Below are 16,875 nucleotides of genomic sequence, written 5' to 3'. Positions count from 1 at the left end.
TTCCCCTGAACTTCCTCTTAAGTACGTAGAGATCCCAATAAGGTCTCTCAAGGATTCTCTAGGCTGAAGGTTGAAGGGAAGAAAAGGAAAAGGGAAGAATGGAAAAAGGGAAGAGAAAGAAAAATGGAGAAAGAAAATGGTGGAAGGATTATCAGGCAGGAATATGCACTTACAAGGCCACAAATATTTTTTACATCTTCTGTACATAAAGGTACACTGGTGATTAATATCTGTGAGAGGTGTGCTGGCAGACGGATTTTTTGGAAGATAAGGAAGCACAGATACAAATAATAAACGTTCACTAGAAATTGTCAAAATAGCTCAAACTATGTGCTGAAAAACAACTGTACAATCTGTAAATTTAAGAGCTGTGTTATGAAAATCAGAGGGAGGAAAGAGAAAACGCAGTTTACTTGCAATTCATTAGCTTTGCAAAGGTTAACAATGGTTGGAATATCATTTCTCCTCCGGCTCCGATTATAATGCAATATTAAGGACCTCAGAATTTCACCGTTCTACCCAACCTTTATCCACTGACATTTTCTTAGCTTAAAATAAAACATTCACGTGGTACAAACTAAGGGCAGTACACAGCCCCCTGCCTGGCTTGGTGTTGAACTCCAGGAGTCCAACAGCCCCTCTAAATTTGAGGCACAGCCCTCTGATCGCAGTAGGCAGCTCCTAAATGAAACGGAAACCAGTCCCGTGTCGTGCTCCACACTGCCTGGCGTTGTCTGAATGCGTGACCAGCTTCCTGCTCTTCCACACCCCTGTGCGTCCCCCAGGCAGTGCCTGAACATCACAAACTCAGCACTGCTGGAGTGTGACAATCCAGCAGGCCACTGCAAGGACTGGACTGACCTAATTCATCTCAAATGTCAGCAATGACACCGAAAATCCCCCGTTTCCCTCTCAGGTGCACACACAGCTCAAGGCACAGATGATGCCTCCAACGGCACACCAGAAAAACACAAGATGGGCTTACAACCAAGTGGGGGAAGTGGCTTCCAGAAAACAGAAATGTGCCACGGTATCTCCAGCTCAGAAAAATTTCCCAAATTCATAGAATCACAGACTGGTTTGGGTTGGAAGTGATTTTAAAAATCACCTTGTTCCAGCCCCCCTGCCATGGGCAGGGACACTTTCCACTACCCCAGGTTGCTCCAAGCCCCATCCAAACTGGCCTCGGACACCTGCAGGGATGGGGCAGCCACAGCTTCTCTGGGCAACTCCTGCATTTCCTGCAGAACAGCAAAATGAAGCAGCGCCTAAGAAATGTGCAAACAGAAAGCCACTCTAAACATCTATTTTCCAGAACATTATCTCTTCAGGTCTCCATTACACCTAAGAAATTGATACATATCCCAGTTCTTGAGTTTGGTGTTAATGTTACCAACTGGTTTTAGGTTTCCACAAAGCATTTTCCTTGCCTCTATTTTAGAGAGAAAATTCTCAGCTAACTGTTGCTTATTAACAGCACAGGGGGCTCTCAGATATTATTTATGGTCTGCCTTGGATCCAACAGTAATTACGAAATGCGCCCTAGAGCATTAAAAATGCAACCGTTTCAATAGTTTCCCCTACACCCAGTGAGATGATTCACACTGTTCTAATCCACTGGTTAATTAGGGAGTTACAGTGACTGCAGAATAAAACACTTGGAGACAAGTACTTAGGAGTAGTGAAAGAATCAAATAATTTCTAACACATTATAAATGCTTAAATGGAAAACACCAGTAAACTTCTTCTTTTAAATCCACACGTTCTTATTCCTCAGGCTCGTTGGGATGCTAAATAATATTGCAACATTTCTTCTCAAGGAGATCCATGTGATGATAGTGATGGAGGAAAGGAAACTTGCAGCCTTTGGACATGTATGATCAGCTGCACGTGCTCACTGAGGTACATAACGCACTTATCTTCTGCTTTAACCTGGGGCTGGAATCATGGAAGGATTTGGTTTGGAAGGACCCTTGAAGATCATCCAGTGCCACCCCTGCCATGGCAGGGACACCTCCCCTGTCCCAGGCTGCTCCAGCCCCAGCATCCAGCCTGGCCTTGGCACTGCCAGGGATCCCAGGGCAGCCACAGCTGCTCTGGGAATCTCTTCAAATAACGAATCCGGAGCAATCCCTCATACTGAGGGGTTTAAACCCTCACACGCAGATGTAGTTGGGTCTGCAAAGCACTGATGAACTGGTTTTGTAGTGCAGATTTATCTTATACAATTAGAAAAGAACTAAGGAACCAACTGCTTCCCTCTTCATTTTCCTAATAAGGAATTACACTGCCACAAAGATTTTTAGGGAAGGTGTTGACTGTGATTAATTCAGCAAAACAAATGCTTAAGTCTGTGGCAGGAGTAAATACCCACCTACCCTGCTCCAATGGCAGAAGATGGTGGTTCAAACCCACTCTTCCCCAGGGACTGTACCAAAGCAGATTCTACTCTCTAAAAGCTTAATATGAAAAAAAACCCTATATAAACCACTTGGCTGAAGGATCTGTCTGCAGCTTCTTGCTTTAATTAAATTTAGCATGAAATCTAAAGCAAGATATTATTCCTACTGCTCATTTGATACCAGGCATAATATTGCCTACTTTAGAACACGCTGTAAAACGTGGAGTAGGGTTTACTCCGTGTATATCCCTCTTGTAGGACTTCTTAGTGATCAGGTATTCGCTTATACTTCTGCAGCACTGACAGTCCCTAAAACAGAGGCCAATACACTGGATTTTGAAGCTTTGAAGAGAGGGCCTGCTGTGCTTTGGAAGTGTTTCACCTCTTAAGTAGGGCTGTATTTTTTGAAGGATGGAAGAAGAGACAAGTATTGAAATGGCTTCTGTTGGCTCCCACTCTGAGGGAATCATCAGTTCACTTCACACTAAGAAATTAACTTAAAGCTGCGTATGAAAAAAAGAAATATTTGCCTTCTATTGTACTGTAATATCTGTTTGTATTTAACTTGACTACTTTCAGAGTTCAGTTTAAAATCAAAAGCTGGTACCTAAGGAGTTGTAAACTACTCCAGACTTAACTTTTTGCAAAATAACTCCCCTAGTTTATGCCTGGTGTCCGACGAGGTGTGAAAACCTGCAGTAAGTCCCATGTTATCTGTGGGAACTCAATGTTTTCTACACCATATCAAAGGGAACTTCTCCTTTTCCAAAAGCCTCTCCCAGCCCCATTCTCCCTTTCCCTGAATGCACTGACAAAGATGGGCAGACAATTAATTTCCTTAACATAACTACGAATTAAATATTTAAATCAGACTGAAGATTTCCATTTTCTAGGCTGTGCAGGATGTTTAAATTAAAAACCAGACCAAGAAGAACCCAAACACTGAAGCCCAAAACCAAAACAAATAACATTTAGCTGTCTTAAATGAAAAGTACCTGAAAAATGTCACAAAGAACTGCACCAGGTCCATAAAGTTGCTGTGCTGTGAGAACGCAATCTGCAAAAGAAAAGCAAATTCTGTTACTTACTGGAAAGAAAATTCATATTTCAGGATATGTAAAAAGGACAAAAATCACAATGAAAAGCATCTTTACTCAGATAAATTCATGTTTTTGAACAGTTTTTGAAAAAGAATGGAAATATTCTGAGGGAAAAGAAAATAAATTATAACTTCACATCGCTTTGAAAACATATATCCCAAAAATGAAGCTGATCAAGTAACTCTGTCTCCCAGCCACATTCCAAGGAATATTCTTCAGTACACATTGAAGAAAACACTACTTCGAAAACTTAGAACAGAGGTTTCATGGAGCTACAAATAATCTTTAATTAAAAGTGAAAATCTTTAATTATTGTTCACACATCAACCCAAAATTCAATATTTACATTTCAAACAATATCCAGACAACAAAATCTCCTCGGAAAAGGAACTTACACCAAGAGCTGCAAAGAGGCATGAAACACAGAAGATGATAGATACTGTGAAAACAGCTATGGCATTCATCTTAGCTCACTGCCCTGCAATCCAACAGCAGAGAGCAGGGAAAAACAACGGAATATTTGGGACAAAAACCAGAGGAAAGAGGCGAACAGGAAACTGGGAGGTGGTTAGAGGCAAAAGGGAAGATTAGGGAGCCTGGGTAAAAATAACAACGTGGAGGGGAGGCGAGCCAAGAGAAAAGCAACTTGTGCAATATTAGGAATCAGAAGTTCTTTCCAGGTACCTCCTATTTCCTCTGCCTATCAATCTCTCAGCACCACAACAGGATATTAACTCTTTCACCAAGTAACGGAGTTTATTTCAGAATTAAAGTGAAATCTGCACTGACAAAAGCTTTTCACGGATATTAAATCCATTTCTGGTGTCATTTGTTGATTTTCTCCCTTAATAAATAGCAGTTACAGAAACATTAGCATAAACATAAATCCCTTCTCCCAGCACTAGCCACACCCCAAAGCTCATGAATATGTGTAAAGTGAGTCATTGCTTGGCTTTCTGTTGCTCTGGAGTACTTTCTGTGACCATATTTGCTTTAAATATCCATTGTAACTTGGTACAGAATCTGCCCCTGAAAGTTTTCTTATAAATAAATTGAAATATTTTGAAGTTGAAAGTTCCTTTGCAGCACACAACCACGCTGTGGCTGGAAAGTGAACTCCAAACCTGCATACCAGATGCTGCAACCTCAACAGTCCTGCCTACAAAAGACAAGAAAACACAGAGCTTCTCGTTGATTTTTGCTTCTGAAGTGCCTCCCAATAGTCTTCTGATTATTAAAAGACAGTGAGCAAGATTTCACTTTTTGTGTAAAAAATCGGTGCCTAGTAACTAAAGTGGTACAGTATTTGCATAAATGGATATTCTGGGACAAACATAATATTCTGGAATGTCTTTAAGGCAAAGATAATCCTTACCGAAATATCACATTCCAAAATACAAACATGTAACACAGCCAGTATAAAAATAATAACTTTTCTTACTGTTTCTGAGAATAACCATGATGCTGAGTGACTGTAAGAGATGCATTTCAACCTAAAGCCCTTGTTATGTATCAACAATCCTTTAGCAGAAAAAGAAAATTAAAAGCACAAAGGAATAATTTACAGGCCAGTCCCCTGTGCATGACCATCAGGATCAGTTTCTGTGATGGAAACCAAAACTTGCTCCCATTAGAAGAAACAAGAATCTGTTAATTTTAAAATAAGAGAGATCCTATGAAAGATTAATGAGACTGTTACCAGAGAAGGGCTTCTCATTTTTTGATAGCAACTGCAGGAAACAAATAAAAACAAACAGAAAATAATTTAGGTTTATTTCACACAGAAGCCTTATAAATGCTTTACCAGTGGTGATTCTTTTCTCTACCTGCTGGAATTCTCCTATAAAGCCCAACTGATACCTATACCTCATACATGGATTAAAAAAAACAGGTTGTTTCTACAATTTATTTCTCACAAGCTGAAAATACTCTGTGCCATCAAACCTGACCAATCTGTGTCACAGGCAATTCGGTGTCATAATTGTTAATGGTTTGCTTACTTAGAGTTTAATTTCCCCTAACATAATCCGTTCCCAGAACTTAATTAATTCAGTTACACTGAAAGTTTGGTTGGAAATAGCTTTGAAAGTAGGCTGTTCATTCTGGATCCATGAAAAATATGGCACCAATTTCTTAGCAGTCTGGATTTTTAATTAAGTTTAACTTATGGTAGAAGATTCATTTATCCATTCTCAAAAAACGAATTCTGTAGCAAAGGATGAAGCAGTTTAACTGCAGGAAAGCTCCACGGGGCTCGTGCTGGAGACCTGGAAAGCCTCCCCCAGGTGCGGGGCAGAACCTCAGCTCAGCTGCACAATCAAATCCCCACTTGCATATCAAAGAATCCCAGAGTTGATTAGGTTTAGGCTCTGAGCCCATCCAACGCAACCCTTCCCCAGCAGTGCCCAGGCCACCACTGCCCCGTGTCCCCAAGTGCCACACGCACAGGGCTCTGAAATCCATCCGGGGGAGGATTGACTGGGGACTCCTGGGCAGCCAGGGCTGGAAACCCCTTTCTGGGAAGAAATTTTCCCTAATATCCAACTTAAAGCTCTACCTGGGCACACCTGGAGTCACCTTCAGCCACTGTCAAGCAGCACACCCAGGTCCTTCTCCATGGAGCAGCTCCCTGACCCTTCCCGAGCCACACACGGCTTTAAGGTTGTTTTCTACCCTGCTCTTAGGAATAACACGGCACACCTAAGACCAGATAGTTCATTACGTTAATTCCAAAGAATATTACAAAGATTATGTTTATCTTATCTGAAAAGGTACCTTAGAGAACACAACCACCTGTCCTGTTTTTTCTACTGCCACATCATTTGAAGTACCAAAAAAAACCCTGCTTTCCAGAGAACCATGAGTAGCCGTCTGCATTGACTGAAAAAAAATCGTAATGAAGAGCTTTACATTTTTTATCATTTGATTAGCATAAAATATGAAGCCAGGAAGAAAATTTGGCTTCCTCTAACTAGCCAACATCTAAAAATTACCCTGTTTTTGAAATCAGTACACACAAATTTCAAAGGAATTCATGGCAAATGACTTGGCCACAAAATAATATAAGCAAAGGGAAAGTATATTTGAACCCAACTGACATTTCAGTATTTCAAACTCAAAGTATTACTGGAGCTAAACTACAGCCTGTGACTGATAGAAATTTTGAAAAACCAATTAGACCAATTACATACCAGGACCTGGTTTGCATAAGAACCAGAGTTTCTTCTTCAAGAGAAAAGAAAATCAAGAATAATTTTGAGATAACAATTTTATACTAAAGTAGGCCAACTAAGAGCTAAGTTCACCTTAAACCTGTATTCTTGTGACGTAGAAGTGTTATGAACTCTTCAAAAACAAAATTGAGTTTTACAAACCCCTAAGAAAAATCAGTCCACAACCAAATAAGATATTATGTAGAAATGTTTTGTTAAATCCAGCAAGAACCAAATTTCAGTAACTCCTCCCATTGAACTGTAAAAAAGACGTACAGGTAATTAATCACAGCCTCACTCTTTCCTCTCGTGCTGGAAGTTACTGGTATTTTACAGGAAGCCCAACTATTCACCACAATAGGATTAGGACAACTTCTCCAAACTCAAATTATTTCCAATATTATACATAATGTTAGCACCCCTAATCTAATATTAACTAAAGAACTGATAATATAAGAGTTGGGGCTGTTGCAGAAGGCTCTGAGGAGACCTTGCAGGGCCTAAAGGGGCTCCAGGAGGGCTGGAGAGAGGCTGGGGACAAGGGATGGGGGGACAGGACACAAGGAATGGCTTCCACTGCCAGAGGGCAGGGATGGACGGGATACTGGGCAGGAATTGCTCCCTGGCACAGGGTGGGCAGGCCCTGGCACAGGTTGAAGCTGTGGCTGCCCCTGAATTCCTGGCAGTGCCCAAGGCCGGGTTGGATGGGGCTTGGAGCAGCCTGGGACAGTGGAAGCTGTCCCTGACCATGGATTTAAGGTCATTTCCCACCCAAACTATTCTGGGATTCTGTGAATGTACTGAAGAATATTTCAATATGGCAATTTCATACCATAATTTGGTACATTTGGGGTCTCTAAGCACTTGAGAAAACACGAACAACCACAGAAAATAGTGTTTCCACAAGTTTTTTACCTTGGTAACAACTTGGGATTATTGACGCATTATATTTCTATCTTTCTTCACAAATATATAAAGTGACTAAATTCCCACCAGTGGTGCCTTCCTTTTCATCCCTATTTCATACCAGGGAGGAGAAAAAGAGAAACTAAAAATTATATTTCGCACACGACATGCTCCTAAAAAAAAAACTGTGTAAGAAAGCAAAATAAAAGTCTAATTAACTTCTGAAACTAGAGGGGCCCAACAGAGGCGGCGCAGTGTGGAGCTGGCTCCCAGGGCTCGGGGCTTGCTGTGAATTCAGAAGGTATCAAAAGGTCCAACTGCTACATCCATTAACCTCACCTGGCAGGTGGGAGAATGCTACAGCACTCGTGTTTTGAAAGGACGACACAGAAATTTAGAGGTTTTTGGGGCTGCTTTTTGCTTTTCATTTCAATCTAGTCCCAGCACCAAAGTTAACGAACAAAAAGCAGCAGGAAAAAGTGGAAAGCTGGGAGTTCCACAGGCTTCCAGTGAGAGAAAGCCACAAGCCAAATAAGCTGCAGGTGACATCCATGCACATCTTCCTCTATTTCTTCCCCAAATCTCCACTGTCTTGTCTCTTTTATCCTGCAGTTAGATGCTAGGATTCGATTTGACCTTGATGAATACAGACAACGCTGACAGGACGCCATGGCCTGAATGCTGAGTGCCTGTGCCTTTCTCAAAGGACCTGCTGTAAAACAAAGGGGCTTTAAGTATTCTTGAGTGATTCCAAAGTCATCAAAACATTCATTTTGCCCTTTAGAATAATGCTGGGGGGGAAACTTCTCTTCTGCTCAGTACTGACACTCCCTGCTCCAGTTCTCCTTTAGACACAAACACTGTGCTCTAATGAAACTCATGGCCAAGACCCATGGTGTCGGTGCTCTCCCCTCCAGAGGAGCAGAGAGCCAATCCAAGAGCCCTGGCTGGGAGGTTCTAGGAAAGGATGAGCCAACACAGCAACCCAGCTCCACCACCTGACAGTCGCAGCTCTGCCACGTGCTGCTGCTTCCTGTGTTCTGTAACATCTTTAATGAGCCGTGGAAGTCGTTAAGGCAGCGGAGAGCTAATCATAGGAACGAAGGGCAAAAAGCCTTTCACAAACACACCTCAGATGCTGGGATTTTGGAGCTGCCCCTGCTCACTGAGGGGTGAGCAAACACAGCAGCAACCTGAGATGAGCCTTTTTCAGGCAGGTGGCTCTTAAACTATCTCAACAATGTCAGCTCTAAGGGACAGTCTCCAGAAAGAAGCGTTTGTTCACCTCTGCGGATGATTTGTGGGATTCAGACACAGATTATGACATCCAAATCCAGGGTCACAGGGGCATTCCTATCAGCCCTTTACACTCAATGGAAACCTCATCTGTGACTCAGCTGACCAATGCAGGTGCCTAATAATAAATAAAAAAAGAATTACCTGACCAGTTCCACAACAACCATAAACACTGAGGCACACAAAGACATCCATTTGTAGAGCCCTAAATTTGCATTGTTTAAATTTCCATGGTGCATCCTTGCCCTTGGTTTCACGGATGCACTAGAAGCTCCATTTGTTGCCTAAAGAGGGGTATAATCTATTGCAGCTGCCCTGGGACACCTCAGCTGGCCTCCAGCTGCTGCTCCAGAATCCCAGAATGGGCTGGATTGGAAGGGTCCTTAAAGACCATCTCATTCCATCCCCTGCCATGGGCAGGGACACCTTCCACTAGACCAGGATGCTCCAAGCCCCATCCAACAGCTTTTGGGTGAATCCATACCCCCATCACACCACAGAAGCAGGAGGACATTCTCTTTCAGAGGCACCACAAACATCTGTTTTAAATGTATAGCAAAACTGCACCCAAATTTGGAGGTTAGGTAGAAAATTTAACCCAATCCACAGGGAAAGATTCTCTAGACAGAAAGTTAAACCCTGGATTTGAGAGAAGAAAGGATCCATCGTAACAGGAGTTAATTGTAACTTGAAAACCTGTGACATACAGGTTGAAATGGAGCTTGATTTGGAGTTGGGAGCTTGTAATGCACCTGATGCTGTAGGTGTAGACATCAGAAGCAGCACTGGAAGAGGCTCTGAGCTCTCCCTGAAGCCTTCTCCTCTCCAGGCTGAACGCCCTCAGCTCTCATTCTCCAGAGCAGAGAGGCTCTAGCACTCAGAACCTCCATGGCCTCCTCTGGACCAGCTCCTCATCTACTGAACCCCTATCAAATCCATCCTTCTCTAAATCACAGAGAACTGGGTGCAGCTGAAGAGGTTCCCATGCTCACATTTGCATTCTGCAACAAGCAAAAATAAAATCCTCACTCAAATTTGATTTTCACACCTACTATGCCGAGTCACTCTGCTCCTGCATGAAGGATGAAAGAGATTAATGACTTACTCCTCACCTGCTGCAATATTAACTGAGCCATTGAGCTTTATGGCACAAATACTCGCTACTGTGCAAATATAAAACCTGGTTCACTTCTGAACTTATTCTGAGATGAAAATCGATTTATATTCCAATATTGTGCTGCCTTCCTGCAGCAGTCACAAATTTTCACTTCTCAGCTAATTGGCTGCAGTCAGCAGTTGGCTCAGAAATGCCAATTATACTTGTTTTGTCTTCCCATGTGAACTCTCACACGCGGTGTGGAGCGAACATAGGCATGACTGTCTCTAAATTAAAAGCAGTGCTTAAGATGTGGTCCCAAATTTCACTGCATCCCAGAAGTTATCACACAAATCTGACAAATGAGAAGTATTTGCTCAATAAACAGCCAGGGCTTGAATTGTGATGCTCAGCTAAATTTAAAGCACACTAGGAAATAAAATTTGGGAAAGTCCCATAATTGAAAACTCAGCTCAGACCCTGCACACCTCCAGACAGAAACGTGCCCCAAGAAAGCCAAGGCAGGGCCAAAAAATCCCTCAGTTCTTCTGTATCCTCCAGGAATTCTCCTCTGAATTCTCTGAACTTCTCAGTTCTTCTTTCAGGCCACTTACAAGAAGAAATACATCAAGAGGCTGGAAGCGTGTTCAGGGAAGCAAGGGAGCTGGGAAGGGGCTGGAGAATTCCCGAGGGAGCTGGGAAGGGGCTGGAGAATTCCTGAGGGAGCTGGGAAGGGGCTGGAGAATTCCTGAGGGAGTTGGAAGGGGCTGGAGAATTCCTGAGGGAGCTGGGAAAGGGCTGGAGAATTCCTGAGGGAGCTGGGAAGGGGCTGGAGAATTCCTGAGGGAGCTGGGAAGGGGCTGGAGAATTCCTGAGGGAGCTGGGAAGGGGCTGGAGAATTCCTGAGGGAGCTGGGAAGGGGCTGGAGAATTCCTGAGGGAGCTGGGAAGGGGCTGGAGAATTCCCGAGGGAGCTGGGAAGGGGCTGGAGAATTCCTGAGGGAGCTGGGAAAGGGCTGGAGAATTCCTGAGGGAGCTGGGAAGGGGCTGGAGAATTCCTGGGGGAGCTGGGAAGGGGCTGGAGAATTCCCGAGGGAGCTGGGAAGGGGCTGGAGAATTCCCGAGGGAGCTGGGAAGGGGCTGAGCCTGGAGAAAAGGAGGCTCAGTGGGACCTTGTGGCTCTGCACCAGTCCCTGACAGGAGGGGACAGCCGGGGGGGGAATTTGGGATCTTATCCCAGGGAACAGGGACAGGAGGAGAGGGAACAGCCTCAGCCTGGGCCAGGGGAACTCAGCGTGGATATTGAGGAAATTAGGGAAAGGGTTGTCCAGCCCTGGCACAGCTGCCCAGGGCAGTGATGGAGCACCTCTCCCTGGGGGGGTTTAAAAGCCCTCTGCATGTGGCACTTGAGGACACAGGTGAGTGGTGGCCTGGGCAGTGCTGGGGTCCAAGAGAGTTTTCCAAATGATTCTGTGATCCTGCAATTGCAACGATTATTCTGGAGACAAGGAAGATCTGAGGTACTTGGAAAAAGTGGTTAAAAGTAAAGATGCTAAACCTTGAGACAGAAGACAAGTCATCAGCAAGAAAACACTCCAATACTCTGACTTTCAGGTCCTCAAGCACCTCTCCCCAGTCCCAGCCGCTGTGGTGTCGATGCACTTGGGCAGGATCCCGCTGCATCTGGGCAGGATCCCGCTGCATTTGGGCAGGATCCGCTGCATTTGGGAAGGATCCTGCTGCATCTGGGAAAGATCCCGCTGCATCTGGGCAGGATCCCGCTGCATCTGGGCAGGATCCCGCTGCATCTGGGCAGGATCCCGCTGCATTTGGGCAGGATCCCGCTGCATTTGGGCAGGATCCTGCTGCATTTGGGCAGGATCCCGCTGCATCTGGGCAGGATCCCGCTGCATCTGGGCAGGATCCCGCTGCATCTGGGCAGGATCCCGCTGCATCTGGGCAGGATCCCGCTGCATTTGGGCAGGATCCTGCTGCATTTGGGCAGGATCCTGCTGCATTTGGGCAGGATCCCGCTGCATTTGGGCAGGATCCCTCTGCATTTGGGAAAGATCCCGCTGCATCTGGGCAGGATCCCGCTGTATCTGGGCAGGATCCCGCTGCATTTGGGAAAGATCCCACTGCATCTGGGCAGGATCCCGCTGCATTTGGGAAGGATCCTGCTGCATTTGGGCAGGATCCCGCTGCATCTGGGCAGGATCCCACTGCATCTGGGCAGGATCCCGCTGCATCTGGGCAGGATCCCGCTGCATTTGGGAAGGATCCTGCTGCATTTGGGCAGGATCCTGCTGCATCTGGGAAAGATCCCGCTGCATTTGGGAAGGATCCCGCTGCATCTGGGCAGGATCCCGCTGCATCTGGGCAGGATCCTGCTGCATTTGGGCAGGATCCTGCTGCATCTGGGAAAGATCCCGCTGCATTTGGGAAGGATCCCGCTGCATCTGGGCAGGATCCTGCTGCATCTGGGCAGGATCCCGCTGCATTTGGGCAGGATCCCGCTGCATCTGGGAAAGATCCCGCTGCATCTGGGCAGGATCCTGCTGCATTTGGGAAAGATCCCGCTGCATCTGGGCAGGATCCTGCTGCATCTGGGAAAGATCCCGCTGCATTTGGGAAGGATCCCGCTGCATCTGGGCAGGATCCCGCTGCATTTGGGCAGGATCCCGCTGCATCTGGGCAGGATCCTGCTGCATTTGGGAAAGATCCCGCTGCATCTGGGAAGGATCCCACTGCATTTGGGCAGGATCCCACTGCATCTGGGCAGGATCCTGCTGCATTTGGGAAGGATCCCGCTGCATTTGGGCAGGATCCTGCTGCATTTGGGAAGGATCCTGCTGCATCTGGGAAGGATCCTGCTGCATCTGGGAAAGATCCTGCTGCATTTGGGCAGGATCCTGCTGCATCTGGGCAGGATCCTGCTGCATCTGGGAAAGATCCTGCTGCATTTGGGCAGGATCCTGCTGCATCTGGGAAGGATCCTGCTGCATCTGGGAAGGATCCCGCTGCATCTGGGAAGGATCCCGCTGCATCTGGGAAGAAGAATCCTGTTTCCCTGGCTTCATGCCGAGCAGAGCTCTGACACCATCTGTGTGCAGGCTCAGTTACATTCAGCAGCATGCAACTATTGCTGGAGAATTTCAGCATGGAAAAAATTAAAACTTCAGCACATAACAGCTCAAACTTTCAGTGAGACCCTCAAAGTCCAGTAAAAATGAGCTTTACAGTCTACTGAGCTTAAAAGGAATGAAAGTTGTTTTCCTGAAGAGCAGGTGATTTAAGTACACAGGAGTGACTCAAGAATAAAAAATATAAAACAGCCAAAGCAATATTTGCAAGTTTATTTTTTTAGGCTTCAATATAGCTGACAGATGGAAAGAGGCAAAATCTCCTGTCTTGCATCATTTCTGACCAGACAAAACAGGGGGGGAAATGGAAGACAGAGTTCAAGGTTGCAGTGGTATTAATGGGGAAAAAAAGCTCTGTCTCCTTCCCCAAAGAGGCTGTGAATTCCAAGGAACATATTGGATGAGAAATTTAACATATTTATCAACCTGTAGCAAAACATCCTGTAATATGCCAGCTGTGGGAATCTCACCTTTAGTAAAATAAAGTAGTAAAATAAGTCGATAAGTAGAATTCAGAATAGTATCTACACACCTTACATATAGAATCACAGAATGGTTTGGGTTGGAAGAAACCTTCAAGACTATCTAGTCCCAGCCCCCAAATAAATATGCGTTTAGATAAATAACCAAATTAAAGTACCTTTGAATGACAACATTGTCACATTATTACACAACACTGAAGCCACAAGTTGTCTCCGACCTGGTGTCACGTCATGACCTGAAGTGGCAGTAATGAAACCCCCCCCAAATTTACTTTAAACCACACAGGATCAGTTCTTACTCACCAACACTGCTGTGAGTAACATTTGCCAATACAGTAAAAAAAAGGTCAAAATCTTAATAATACAAAGTCACGAAAATAAGTGAGACAAAAAGAAGTTTTCAGGATATTGCAGGGATGTTTTTTTCCCAGCAGCAGCCCTGCAGAGTCAGCTGAGAGCTGTGAGTAGAATGCTGGTGTCTCTGGCTCTGTGCTTGTAAGCTAAACCAGCCACAGGCTTTTGGGTTTGTCGCCCTCTCTTAGTTCTGAATAAACTTTCCCTTGAGGTTTAGCCAGGCTGAATCCACTGCGCTTTTCAGTGGGCAGATGCTTCTGTTTTACTGCCAATATACTGTTCTCTCCTTCATTAACTCTGCTCGCTAATCTTTGACTCTTTAAATAAACCTTTGTATGAAGAGAAGTAACTTGCTCCTTCGGCTCCCCAGCAACAGCTCACAGCACTCATTTTCTGAAATATTTGAATCTGGGGTCTATATCTACATTCTGTGGTGGGTTATAGTGTTTTCAAAAGTTATTCATCACAGAAATACAGCAACTTCAAGCAACCAGCACTGGCCTCACCCAGAAGAAATTAATGCTTCATTTGGACTTAGCCTCCATAGAAAATGAATTCTGCATTTTTATATATGTTATATTTTCCAGCCCTGTATTTGAAAAGAGAAAAAACCCCAGCTTCCTTAAAATTAAGGCAATCAATATATATGTCACTGTCAGATCTCAATAAAACACCACCTAAGAAATGCTCCTGGTATTATTAAATCTGAACTGCAGACTGTCTCTGTCTGGTATCCTATAACTTTTCTTCTTTATGCAGCTGAAGTTTTGCAACAGACATTCAAAAAGATTTCCTGTGCTGTAGAAAGATATTGCAATAAACCTCACAAAAGTTGTGCAAGTCGTGACAGTTCATCCCAAGAAATCCCAGGCTGCAGATGTAAAACTCCAAGACTCCATGGGTTGCCCCTGGCAGGGCCTAAAGGGGCTCCAGGAGAGCTGGAGAGGGGCTGGGGACAAGGCCTGGAGGGACAGGACACAGGGAATGGCTCCCAGTGCCAGAGGGCAGCGCTGGATGGGATGCTGGGCAGGAATTGCTCCCTGGCAGGGTGGGCGGCCCTGGCACAGGGTGCCCAGAGCAGCTGCGGATCCCCTGGATCCCTGGATTGCCCCAGGCCAGGTTGGACACTGGGGCTGGGAGCAGCCTGGGACTGTGGAGGTGTCCCTGCCACGGCAGGGGAGGAATGAGCTGCTCCTTCATCGCCCTTCCAACTCAAACCATTTCATGAATCTCTCATAAAAACGCCCCCCCAACACAGCACCTGGGAAAAGTTTGGCATGAACAATTTTCAGGGTTGCTGACGCTACACCTTTCTGTAAAAAGGACTGAAGTGGCACCACATCCTGCCAAGGGTTAACTGCCTCTGAGAGAAATCCTCCTTTTAAAGGATTTAAGATGGTGCTAACAAAAATATTACTTAATCAAAAAGGGAACAACTTCTAAAAGGAGCAAAATGTCATCGGTTGATGCCAAAAATAAGGTGGCGGGAGCAGATAAAACACAAGCAGCTGTTTCATGTCTTAAAGCACCATTCAACTGTTCTGTTTTAAATCTTTCCATCCCACAGTGGAAGATGTCAGTTTGCCTGTTCTGAAAAATCAGCATGTAATCGGATGTCTCCAAAAGTAATTACATTCAACAGCAAATTTCATCAGATTAACAAATTGATTTACGTTTCATTGTTGGGTTTCAAGAAAACCTCTCTCATGGTGGGAGAGATGCAGGGAGAGAGGTTCAAAGCACCTGCAGTGACAGCTAAAGAAAAGCAAGGGACATCATTAGCAAATAACTTTGGTATGACGATGCTTTCAGAAGCAAGCGAAAAAAAGAACATTTTTGGAATAAAGGGTCCCAGAGAGTTGAGGATGATTTTATCTCTGCACTTAACATCTCTCCCTTGTTAAATATGCATGAGACACACAAGGACCTGGCAGGAAAGCTGTCCAGATCAGCAACCTCACTGCGATTTCAAGCCTACATCATTATTTTATCAAAGCAATCCTACCTATATGAATCTGTTTCATTCTCTTTGGCCAACAACAAAGACACTTTTTCCTCGCCCTCACCGAGAGCTCTCATTTGATGAGCCTGTTGCTTTTGATTTGAGAATGACACTAATTTAGAGAAATTCTGGAAACCTCTCTGAGCCATGTCCAGTCCTCAGGGGTTGTTTATGTCCTGTATCAAATACCTAATGCTTCTTCCAGAGAGGAATCAAGGCATTAGAGACAGTTCAGGCCCTGCTTTTTACCTGGGGATGGTTTCTTCTCTTGCACTTTTTCCATGTATTATCAAAACCTTTTAGTCAGGCTGTAAACCCTGAAGTGGGAAACACAGAGACCATCACTGCTGGCAATGATCATGCCACCTGAAAGAGGCTGAAAGCCTAAAATAAAAGGAATGTGTGACACCTGCTGTTCCTCCAGCTCTGTTTTGGGCCCCTCCTTAGCTGGCAGGAGCTAAGGGTACACCGAAGCCATAACAAAGTGTCACCTATCGTTTAGCTCTGGAAAAAAACAAATGCTTCCTGAACTAAACATGAATGGCAAGTAAAATTAAAGTTTAATTAAAGTGGTATTAAGATTCTTGCTAATGCAGACCACCTGTTTTAGGGTAATGTTGCCAATAAAACTAGCAGTGGGATGGGGAAGAGCATTAAAAGAATAATTTCAAATCAAAACTGCTTTAATGAAGGATCTTTACTTTGAACAATGAGAATTTCAGAAGGTGTCAGTATTTACGTACCAGAGGACACAACAGCAATGAAACATGGAAATAACAATAAAGATCAGAGCAAGAGCTTTGAGGATTGTGAAGTCTCCTTAAAAATGTAATTCCCAGCAGTTCGCAAAATACTGGCTAATACTTCCAACGTGAATAGCACCA

At 44.6% G+C, this 16,875-nt stretch overlaps 1 protein-coding gene across 1 annotated transcript in view; it reads right to left on the bottom strand.

The window, feature by feature from the left end:
• Positions 1-16,875, bottom strand: part of ATRN (attractin) — a 155,986-nt gene that overhangs the window by 40,111 nt on the left and 99,000 nt on the right. The window contains exon 25 of the mRNA XM_040063653.2: positions 3,397-3,458. Within this exon, the coding sequence (XP_039919587.1) occupies positions 3,397-3,458 (62 nt within the window). The remainder of the gene's footprint in view (positions 1-3,396; positions 3,459-16,875) is intronic.

The sequence above is a fragment of the Hirundo rustica genome, chromosome 5 (genome assembly GCF_015227805.2).
Source record: "Hirundo rustica isolate bHirRus1 chromosome 5, bHirRus1.pri.v3, whole genome shotgun sequence".
Taxonomy (NCBI): domain Eukaryota; kingdom Metazoa; phylum Chordata; class Aves; order Passeriformes; family Hirundinidae; genus Hirundo; species Hirundo rustica.
The sequence above is the reverse complement of the archived record's forward strand: the minus strand, read 5'-3'. Positions and strand labels throughout refer to the sequence as shown.